Here is an 11900-nt window from a genome sequence, read left to right on the forward strand (position 1 = left end):
AAGATGAAAAATATTCAGTGGGGTCTCTATCTTCCCTTGCACACTCTTAAACAGTCACTTCAAGCCTTTATCACTCCCTCATTTTAGGTAGCCAATGTCTAAGTTGCCCATCCCTATCTATTCTGTATACAGAGGGGATAGGATTGACACTTGATGTGAAGACTCCTTCCCTCTCTGTTGGTATTTTGAGCTACTACATCCATTAAGTATCAATCATGTTCATCAAATTGTAGCAATTTACACTCGTTTCCTTTATAAAAATTGTTTTTTTAATCTTCCTCTAGTCAAGTTCTGATTATCAAGCCATCGAGGCTAGGTCAAATGGGTATTATCTGCAAATGTGGATATTCTTGTGTGTCTCTCCTCACTTCTGGATGCTTCACTCTCAGCTCTAACCCTCTGTGGTTATGTCCTTGTCCATGTGCTCAGAAGTCCCCAGGTCTCACCACACTTTGGACCAACCAGCCCTTCTTCTTCTCTTTCTCATCTCCAGGTCAGCGGGAGTCTATGGAGTGTGGTTGAACTCAGCCCATTTCTTCATTGCTGCCATTTCTTCTCTTCCACTCACCAGTAGACCAATGTGGTCACCAGAAAGCTTACATGCCTACTCATGTGTTCCCTTTGAGTTTCAGTCTTAGAGGGGGTGGGGGAGAGGGGGTTGTCCTGAAGGGACGTGATTACTTGCCTTGATGGCTTCCCAGCAGAATTTCTATTTCTTTGTTTTGGTAAACAATTGTTGGTTACTGCTTTAATGAAAATGTCCAGAGGTGCAGGTGCTGAGTGGTATGGCGGTGGCATGTCTAGTTTTATAAAGAACTGAAAGTCTGCCTGTGGAGGGTGGCCTGGGGTTCCCATCTCTCAGTCAGCCTGTCTGTAGATGTGGTGATAACTTGTCAACATCGGACTGTTGTATGTCCTGATCAGGTGGTCTTGGTACAGGTAGGTCCCTCTGCAACTGTGAGACTTTTCCACTGGTGCCCCCACACCTCGAGACAGGCATATGCTTTACCCCAGTCCTGAGTGCTCCACTCCAGCTGGGGCAGAGCAGACCACATGTGACCCTAGGAAGTGTGCAGAGTCGGGGTTGTCCAAGGAGTAGAGTGCTTTGGCGGGGGTGACCTGCAGTACATTCCCCAGGCCCCCTCACCCACTCCCTGTCTTGCAACGTGTGCTGGAAGCTTCCCTTGGATTCTGTAGATCCACTATGCCTTCTCTACACCCTGGGGGTCAGCCTCAAGGCCACATTCATCTTGTGTCTCTTTACTTCTCCCAGCAGGCTCCTCACAGACCCTCAGAAGCATAGTTGTGGGAGGGAAGGGCAAGTGGAAGCCAGGGGTGCAGGTAGGCTAGGGCACACAGACAGAGTCGGTACCGACTCATAGGGACCCGATGCACAGCAGAATGGAGCACTGCCTGGTCCTGCACCAATCTCACAGTTGTTGCTACATTTGAGCCCAATGCTGCTGCCACTATGTCAATCCATTTCCTTGGGGGTCTTCCTCTTTTTCACTGAACCTCCACTTTACCAAGCATTATGTCCTTCTCCAGGGACTGATCCCTCCTGATAATATGTCCGAAGTATGAGAGACCAAGTCTGGTCCTCTAAGCTTCTAAAGAACACTCTTGCTGGTACTTCTTCCAACACAGATTTTTTTTGTTCTTTTGGAGTCTATGGTATTTTCAATAGTCTCCTCCAATCCTGTATTCAATGCATCAGTGTTTCTAAGATCTTCCTTATTCATTGCCCAACTTTCGCACGCATATGAGACTATTAAAAATACCATGGGGTTTGGGTCAGGTGCACCTTAGTCCTCAAACTGACATCTTTGCTCTTGAACACTTTAAAGAGGTCTTGTACAGCAAATTTGCCTAATGAAATACATCGCTTGATTTCTTTACTGATGCTTCCATGAGTGTTAATCCGAGCAAAATGAAGTTGATCTGAGCAAGATGAAGTCTTTGACAATTTAAATTGTTTCTCCATTTATCTTGATGTTATTTATTGGTCCAGTTGTGAGGATTTTTGTTGAGAATATTGAGGTGCAACACTGTGGTCTTTGATCTTCATCAGTATTTTAAGCCCTCTTCACTTTCAGCAAGCAAGGTTGTATCATCTGCATATCACAGGTTGTTAATGAGTCTTCCTCCAATCCTGATACCATGTTTTTCTTCATATAATCCAGTTTCTTGGATTATGTGCTTAGCATGCAGGTTGAATAAGTATGGTGAAAGAATACAGCCCTATCACACACCTTGCTTAATTTAAAACCTTTGTTTGGCCCTTTGTTCTGTTCGACCAACTACCTCTTGGTTCCTCATGAGCACAATTAAGTGTTCCAGAATACTCAGTCTCTGCAATGTTGTCCATAGCTTGTTGTGATCCATACAATCAAAAGCCTTTGCATAGTCAATAAAGCACAAGTAAACAGATTTCTAGTATTCTCTGCTTTCAGCCAAGATCCATCTTACATCAGCAATGATATCCCTTGTTCCATGTCCTTGTCTGAATCTGACCTGAACCTGTGGAAGCTCCCTGTGAATGTATTGCTGCAGCTATTTAAAAATTATCTTTAGCAAAAATTTACTTGTGTGTGATATTAATAATATTGCCTGATGATTTTACATTCCATTGGGTCACCTCTCTCTGGAATGGGCACAGATACGGATATCTTCCAATCAGTTGGCCAGGTAGCGGTATTCCAAATTTCTTGGCATAAATGAGTGCCTCCAGTGCTGCCTCAGTTTGTTGAAAGATTCCAATTTGCATTCCATCAATTCCTGGAGACTTGTTCTTTGCCAATGCCTTCAGTGCATCTTGGACTTCTTCCTTCGGGATCATTGGCTCTTGATCATATGCTACCTCTCTAAATGGTTGAACATCGACTTTTTTGTTGTTGTTGTTACAGTGACCCTGTGTATTCCTTCTATCTTCTTTTGATGCTTTCTGCATCATTCAATATTTTGCTCATTGTTGTCATTGTTAAGACTCGTTTGTTGTTGTTGTGAAGTGCCATTGAGTCGGTTCCGACCCATAGTGACTCTGTAGGGGATTTCCAAGGAGCACCTGGTGAGTTTGAATTGCCAACCTTGCAGTTCAAATGGCTTTGCAGTCTGGCGCATTAACCCACAATGCCACACCAGGACTCATAGCAACCCTATATAGGATTTCCAAGGAACAGCTGGTGGGTTTGAACTGCTGACTTCAGGGTTCGAGGTCCAGTGCTGATCTTATAGCAGCACACTTGTTGTTGTTGTTGTTGTGTGCCATTGAGTCGGTTCTGACTCATAGCGACCCTGTATAGGATTTCTGAGGAGCGGCTGGTGAGCTTGAACCGCCGACCTTGCATTCCAGCACATTAACCCGCAGTGCCACAACAGGACTCCACAGCACCACACTAGGAGCCAATGTTTTCCCCACAGAATCTTCAATATTGTAAGTTGAGGCATGAATTTTTTTCTTCAGTTCCCTCAGCGTCAGAAATGCCTAGCATGCTCTTTCCTTTTGATTTTCTAACTCCAGGTCTTTGCATATTTCATTACAGTATTTGACTTTGTCTTTTTAAGATGCCTTTTGAAATTTTCTGTTCAGCTCTTTTTTTTTTTTTTTTTTTAAAGTTTTTATTGTGAATTGAGTGAAAGTTTACAGGGCAGATCATCAGTTTTACATTCAACAAATCATATACTTTGTTTCATTACAATGATTAGAATTCCTTTCATGTATCATCAGTTAACAGTATTTCTCTCTATTCATTTTAGCTCTTAAAAAACAAAACAAAAAAAACCACTCAGGCATATATAATAATTTAAACCACCAAAGGCACATTCTGCAAGTCTGCCTCCTGGTCACCAGCTCTTAGTCCCTCTCTTTCCATGAATCTAGAGTCCTCAGCCACTCCATCTCTCCATGTCCTCATCTCTGCCTCCAACTTTGGTGTTGCTGCTTCTCTGGATAAGGTCCTACATTCTGTTTGCGCTCTTCTCCCTTGATGGTCCTAGGGTCCTCTGTTTCTGGACTGTAAGATTAACTGCTCCCTCGTCTTTGTTACAAAACTTTTACTTCATGATAACAATTACTCATTATTGAATCACAAGAATCTCATCCCCATCTTTTTTTACCAGACCCATCTAGACAAGATGAAAACTATTCAGTGGGAAAGCTATCTTCAGATTTTCTTATTTCTTGAATTGGGTTATGGTTTTCTTTCTAAAAGGTCAGAAAGTTATCATTTTGTTTTAAGTGATTTTTCTGTATTTGTGCTGTATTTTACAATTAAAGAGTTTTAAAGGGGGGGGGGCGGAGATAAGATTGCCTTGTGTTGTAGAGTTCATTTCAACTCATAGCAACCCTGTACAGAGTGTCTGAGAGCAACTGGTAGATTTGAAACGCTGACCTTAAGCAATTGTAAAGAGCATTTTCTTGTTTACTGATTAGCTTTTTCAAAGTTCTAGACAGAGAGACTGGAGACATGTGATCCACCAAAAAGCCTAAAGTTTTTGTTTGATTTTTTGCTGATGAAAGTTAAAGAACATAGCCTTTGGGATGGGTTGTAACTCAAAGCAAAATCTTCACCACTGAAGCAATAAATAGCATCATGATAAATGGAAAAAAGATTGAAGTTGTCAAAGACTTCATTTTGCTTTGCTCTACCATCAACACTCATGGGAGCAGCAGTCAAGAAATCAAACAACATATTGTATTAGGCAAATCTGCTGCACAACACCTCTTTAAAATGTTCAAGAGCAAAGATTTTGAGGACTGAAGTGTACATGACACAAGCAATGGTATTTTCAATAGCATCGTATGCATGTGAAAATTGGACAACGAATAAAGAAAACCATAGAGGAACTAATGCATTTGAGTTATGGTGTTAGAGAAGAATATTAAAGGTACCATGGACTTACAAAAGAACCACCAAATCTGTATTGGAATAAGTACAACTAGAATGTTCCTCATAAGCCAAGATGGCCAGAATTAGTTTCTCACACTTTGACATATTATCAGGAGGGATAAGTTCCTAAAGAAGAACAACATGCTTGGTAAAATGAAAGATCAGCAAAAAGTGGAAGACCCTCTATGAAATGAATTGGCATAGTGGCATTCTAGCATAGCAGAAATTTTCAGGATGATGTAGGACCCCGTGGTGTTTTGTGTACCTAGGGTCAATGTGATTCGTAACCAACTTGATGGCATCTAACAACAACATATTTTGGCTATGTTATCAGGAGGTATCAGACCCTGTGGAAGGATAGCATTCTTGAACATGATGCTTGAACATCAAAAAAAGTGGAGGACCCTTAATAAGATAGATTGTCACATTGGTTGCTACAGTGGACTCAAACACAACATTGTGAGCATAGTGCATTATTGCACAAAATATTTCTTTCTGCTGTACATAGGGTCATGATAGTTGTCACCCAACAGCAACATAGACACACCTATATCTACATGTGATGCATTCACATATGCTGTCCAATAGATATAATGCATACACTTCTACCTATGTAAACACATGCATATTTTACACTGTTATTACTCTTGTTACAAAATTAGCTATGTCATAGCATGTATCAGTGCTGTCCCATATATTTTTTTGTACTTTTTTAAAAAAGTTTTTTATTGTGAATTATGTGATTGTTTACATGGGAAAACCCTAAAGAGTTTTGTCTAGAGTTAATTTATATAGGTACAACTTAATTAATGACCTTCCTTCCCCTTAGCCCTCAGGTTAATATGCTGTAAGGACATCCACTCATTGTTCCTTTTGGGGTTCTAAAAGTGGAGCTTTCTGTGTTCTCTAACAGAGGTACTACTAAGTAGTAATCATACCAACGTTCTCATGACAACTACAATTAACTGAAGCAAAGGAAAAAGCCCAGACCTATTCTGTTCCCTTGCTATTACGAAAACAAAACAAAAGCAAAAAACGAACAGACAAACAAAAACCCAAATCCACTGTTATCGAGTCAGTTCTGACACAGAGACTGTAAAACTTTACAAGAGCAGACAGCCTCGTTTTTCTCCCACGGAGTGGTTAGTGGGTTGAATTGTAGACCTTGTAGTTTACAGCTATTGTTGTTAAATGCCGTCGAGTTGGTTTGGACCCATAGCAACCCTGTATAGGGTTTCCGAGGAGCAGCTGATGAGCTTGAACCACCGACCTTGCGGTTCAAATTGACTTTGCAGTCCAACGAATTAACCCAGAGCATCACACCATGACTCCAACATGCTATTACTTACATGAATACGTTTTGCATACGTATTTGACAGGTTCTTTCAGAGACATTTTAGTAAGTCTAAGGAGCTCTGGTAGCGTAGTGGTTACGAATCGGGCTGCGAACCTTAAGGTCAGCGGTTCGAAACTACCAGCCGCTCCGCGGGAGAAAGATGAGGCTTTCTACTCCCGTAAAGATTTACACCCTTGGAAACCCTGTACAGGGTCGCTATGGGTCGGAACCGACTCAACGGCACTTAACAACAACAACAACAACAATAGAGTACTAGTGTGGCACTGCAGGATAAGCGCTGGACTGCGAATCATTAAGTTTGCCAAGTCAAACCCACTAGCTATTCCTTGGAAAACCTATATACAGGGTTGCTATGAGTTGGAACCACCTTGACGTCACTCGACAACATCATAGGTTCTAAGAATTTCAGAGAAGATTCTAGCACATGTGAAGTATTATCCAAGGACTTGTATATTCCCCTCAGTTCATATCATTGTGCACAAGTGTGTATATTCTCTTTAAGATACCATAGACAATATGATATCTTAAAGAGAATATACCTGAGACCGAAAAGAATGAAGGGGTCTGGTACTTAATGGTTTGGGAACAGCACAAGGGCTCCTAAAATATGGCTGCCCCAGTCTGAAAATATCAAGTGTCCAAGGCAGTCAAATACAGGGTATTTTTTTCTTCTAACCTTTAAGCGTGGAGAACACAACTCTCCATTATAATTTAGTTACTTGTTTCTGTAATTTTTTTTGGGGGGGGGGGATTTAGTTTGTTAGATTTATAACTCTATGACTTAATCTTATGCTAGCAAATTACATTGTTCCAGATCCCATCCCCCCACCCCGTTTCAGTTTGATCTAAATTATAGTAATTTACAGGTTTTCTAGGCTGGTTTGTAAAAAAAAAAAACGATATTTACTCTTTCTGAGAGGGAGATTCTTCTAACTAGGGTCTTATGGGTGTTGTCCAAGTTAGAAGTTCTAATTGGTTTGATTAGGCTGACACCCACAGCCCCATGTATTGACTGCTGTATGAGGAGGGCTCCAACATAGACATGGTTCTTTCTTAGAGGAAACCTAGCAACTGCAGTTAATAGAGTTCCAGACACCCAGATGGAGGCAGGCAAACCAGCGCTTTGTGGACCCAGAGTATACTATGGGAAGCTGCTGCTAAGCGGGGCAAGCACACCATGAATAGTTAATTGGAAAAAACACAAATGATCATTGTCCTTTACTTGTTTCTGTATTGTGGTCCACTCACCACAGAATGTAAAGATTCCTGGTGTGACACTGTAAGATCTGCGAACCACAGGTTGGCAGTTCAAACCCATTAGTTACTCCTAGGAAAGCCTATATAGGGTTACTCTGAGTCGGAACCGACTCGCGGTACTTAACAACAGCTTGTGCTGTCAGCCACTCTCCAGGTACTTGCATAAAAAGTGATTACAAAGCTTTCCCCCCATGTCAGCAGCCAGATGCCTAATGTGAAAAGAAGTTGTAACTCCATCCTTGTGCCGTTCCCATATCCTGGTTCCCATTTGTTCATTCTCACTTGGATCATTGAGTAGAATAGCAAATCAGTTTCCTTGTTCACTTTTAATTACTAGATTATGGTCAAATTGAGCTCCCAGATTATATGAGCAAAAGCCAATGGAAATTTTCATTTTAAAATTAGACTTTTGGGCTACATCCATGGTTTAGATCTAATGGAGGAAGTGTACGGATTGCAGCAAGGGGCCAATCCACGGAGGGCATTGGGTTGGCAGTGGAGTCGGAAGTGGTTAGGTTTGGGGGAGGAGATCCTCTTATCCACAGGAGGAGAGGGATTGAGCCGCCATAACTGCTGCCGCCGCTGCAATTGCAGACCTAGTGTTGGAACTTAACTGCTACTTAGGCATCGCTGAGGTTTCTGTGGCTACGTCCTTGGTCCTTTATTCTAGCTGCCTTACCCCTTCCAGCGAAGCCAGCTCTTTCTTGCCTGCGGACCCTGCTCCCTCCCGCCACACATCAGACCCCCAGGTAATGGATCCTGGTCTCGGCAGCGGCGGCAGCAGCAGCGACTCTGCTCCTGACTGCTGGGAGCAGGTGGACATGGACGCTCCTTGTTCGTTCCCTAGCGGCGAGAGATTCCCCTCAGTCCTGGTGGAGACCCAGAGTGAGCATCTTAGCTCATCCTTCAGCCGACAGCTAAACGTCAACGCCAAACCCTTCGTGCCTAACGTTCATGCCGCAGAGTTCGTGCCGTCCTTCCTGAGGGGCCCAGACCAGCCATCGACCCCCAGAGCCAGCACCGATAGCAATGAAAAAACCTGCACTAGCACGGGACACCCTCAAGGTAAAAGGCTGGGACGGGGGGCACCTGTGGAACCTCACAAAGAGGAAAAATTAGTTTTGTGTGAGGGTTCCAATTCAGCTGTTACCATGGAACTTTCAGAACCTGTTGTAGAGAACGGAGAGATGGAAATTGCCCTGGAAGAATCTTGGGAACACACAAAAGTAAGTGAAGCAGAGCCTGGGGGTGGTTCACTGGGAGATGCAGGGCCCCCAGAAGAAAGTGGCCAGGAAATGATGGAGTACAAAGAAGTAAGAACACCTAGATCTATGGGCGAATCCTCCGGTACTCCTAAAAAAGAACACGTAAATGTCGTATTCATTGGGCATGTCGATGCTGGCAAGTCAACCATTGGAGGACAAATAATGTTTCTGACTGGAATGGTTGATAAAAGGACACTTGAGAAATATGAAAGAGAAGCTAAAGAAAAAAACAGAGAAACATGGTATTTGTCCTGGGCCTTAGACACAAACCAGGAAGAACGAGACAAGGGTAAAACAGTAGAGGTGGGCCGTGCCTATTTTGAAACAGAAAAGAAACATTTCACAATCTTAGACGCCCCTGGACACAAGAGTTTTGTCCCAAATATGATTGGTGGTGCTTCTCAAGCTGATTTGGCTGTACTGGTAATCTCTGCCAGGAAAGGTGAGTTTGAAACTGGATTTGAAAAAGGTGGACAGACTAGAGAACATGCGATGTTGGCAAAAACAGCTGGAGTAAAACATTTAATAGTGCTTATTAATAAGATGGATGATCCCACAGTCAATTGGAGCATTGAGAGATATGAAGAGTGTAAAGAAAAACTGATACCTTTTTTGAAAAAAGTTGGCTTTAGTCCCAAAAAGGACATTCACTTTATGCCCTGCTCAGGGCTGACAGGAGCAAATCTTAAAGAAAAGTCCGAATTCTGCCTTTGGTACCCTGGATTACCATTTATTCCCTATTTGGATAATTTGCCAAACTTTAACAGATCAATTGATGGACCAATTAGGTTGCCAATTGTGGATAAGTACAAGGATATGGGAACTGTGGTCCTGGGAAAGTTAGAATCAGGTTCTATTTTTAAAGGCCAACAGCTTGTGATGATGCCAAACAAGCACAATGTGGAAGTTCTTGGAATACTTTCTGATGATGCTGAAACTGATTCTGTAGTTCCAGGTGAAAACCTCAAAATCAGACTGAAGGGAATTGAAGAAGAAGAGATTCTTCCAGGATTCATACTTTGTGACCCTAATCATCTTTGCCATTCTGGACGTACATTTGATGTTCAAATAGTGATTATTGAGCACAAATCCATCATCTGCCCAGGTTATAATGCGGTGCTGCACATCCATACATGTATTGAGGAAGTTGAGATAACAGCCTTAATCTCCCTGGTAGACAAAAAATCGGGAGAAAAAAGTAAGACAAGACCCCGCTTCGTGAAGCAAGATCAAGTGTGCATTGCCCGTTTAAGGACAGCAGGGACTATATGCCTTGAAACATTTAAAGATTTTCCTCAGATGGGTCGTTTTACCTTAAGAGATGAGGGCAAGACTATTGCAATTGGAAAAGTTCTGAAGCTGGTTCCAGAAAAGGACTAAGCAATTTTCTTGATGAGCCTACACAATACTGTGCGAATTGACTGAAGAGGTTTACCACTTTTTACTTAACTGCTGTTTGACTGACTTTTCATAGCAAAATCTGTTTTGTCGTCAGCTTCTCATGTTGAGAGATCACTTAGATCACTGTTGAATTTATCCTCAAGTTTCTTTCTCCTACTCTATTTGCCTTCCTTGGTCAGAATCAATAATATCTTTGTAAGTGTTGTGGTTGTAATTGCCTATAATAATGAAAAATTAATATGTGTATATTAATTTTTCATTTTTCCTTAAGGTATTTAGACAACCCTTGTCCCATACAGACCAGTCAGTGTGTTTGTACATGTTAAAAAAGACAACTAACATGTTAATAAAATATTCCATTAGAAACTCCAGTATTTGAAATGTTTCTGAGTATTTAAAAAAAATTTATACGTAATATTATTTAATGAGCGTTTTTACTTTCTCTGATTGAATACATTTATTAATTGGACTTTATAAAACTGCCTTTCACCTACTATTTTAAATAAGGCATTTACAAATATTGCACAAGTTTGTATTAAGTGAAAAATTTTTTAATTTTGAAAAACATGTTTAGGGCTCTAATCTATCTATGAATTTTGTTTTCTGTGTTCTAGTCTAGTCAATTCAGGAGATATTCTACTTCCTCTCGTGTCATTTAAAAAAGATTCAGGCTCTCTTAGCTGTATTACATTAGGTAACATACCGTTACCTAATGGTAACATATTGTTGACCATGACCAAATGACAGGATTCAGACTTCACTGGTAAACATGAGCTTCCTAGCACATGCCCCTTGGCCTTGTTCACTATGAAACTTGGGTGGCCAATGCTTTCCAAAAGGACTGTAGGTTACTTACTCTGGTGGTAGTGGTAGCTGGGCACCATCTAGTCGGTTCTGACCCATAGCGACCCTGTATAGGGTTTCTGAAGCTGTAAATCATTATGGGACCATAAAGCCTCATCTTTCTCCCATGGAGCTACTGGTAGATTCGAACTGCTGACCTTGAGGTTAATAGCCCAATTCATAACTACTACTGGGGTGGCGCTGTAGGTTAATGTGCCAGACTGCAAAGCCATTTGAGCTGCAAGGTCGGTGGTTCAAGCTCACCAGCTGCTCCTTGGAAACCCTTTACAGGGTCACTATGGGTTGGAACCAACTCAATGGCACTTAACAACAACAACAACAACTGTACTAGGAAGGAGCTCTGGTAGCATAGTGGTTACGAGTCAGGCTGCTAACCTCAAGGTCAGCAGTTTGAAACTACCAGCGGTTCCATGGGAGAAAAATGGAGCTTTCTGCTCCCATAAAGATTTACAGCCTCGGAAACCCTATACAGGGTTGCTATAAGTCGGAACTGTCTCCACGGCATACCATGGTTCCGATAGGTCACTTAGTGAAAAGTAAACGTTCATGAGGGTCCTGACCTGAGAAGTGAAACTACTCCACCCTTTAAGTCTTAAAGGCGTGGAGCTGATAAAAAAAGATAGAAGGTCATTTTTATAATCAGATTACAACCCATTTTTGGTGTCAGATACTGGAAATGTCTCTGAACAACTTCCTGAGATATAATCTACAACTTCCTGAAGTGGCTGCATTTATTTATTGTCAGGAAAGCAACCTTATAACATGCTTAACTATCAACAACTGCATGAACTTTTTGTCTTGGTAAGTGGGTAGTGGCCCAGTGTTAAACATCTCTGCACACCATCTCTCTTAGGAACACCATTACAC

At 41.7% G+C, this 11900-nt stretch overlaps 1 protein-coding gene across 1 annotated transcript; it reads left to right on the forward strand.

Moving 5' to 3' along the window:
- Positions 1–8255: 8255 nt before the first annotated feature.
- On the forward strand, positions 8256–10184 carry LOC102832609 (eukaryotic peptide chain release factor GTP-binding subunit ERF3B-like). The gene has a single exon (XM_006876353.1). The coding sequence runs from the start codon at positions 8256–8258 to the stop codon at positions 10146–10148; it is 1893 nt and encodes a 630-aa protein (XP_006876415.1). The 3' UTR covers positions 10149–10184.
- Positions 10185–11900: the final 1716 nt, after the last annotated feature.

Source organism: Chrysochloris asiatica, unplaced genomic scaffold (assembly GCF_000296735.1).
Source record: "Chrysochloris asiatica unplaced genomic scaffold, ChrAsi1.0 scaffold00375, whole genome shotgun sequence".
Taxonomy (NCBI): domain Eukaryota; kingdom Metazoa; phylum Chordata; class Mammalia; order Afrosoricida; family Chrysochloridae; genus Chrysochloris; species Chrysochloris asiatica.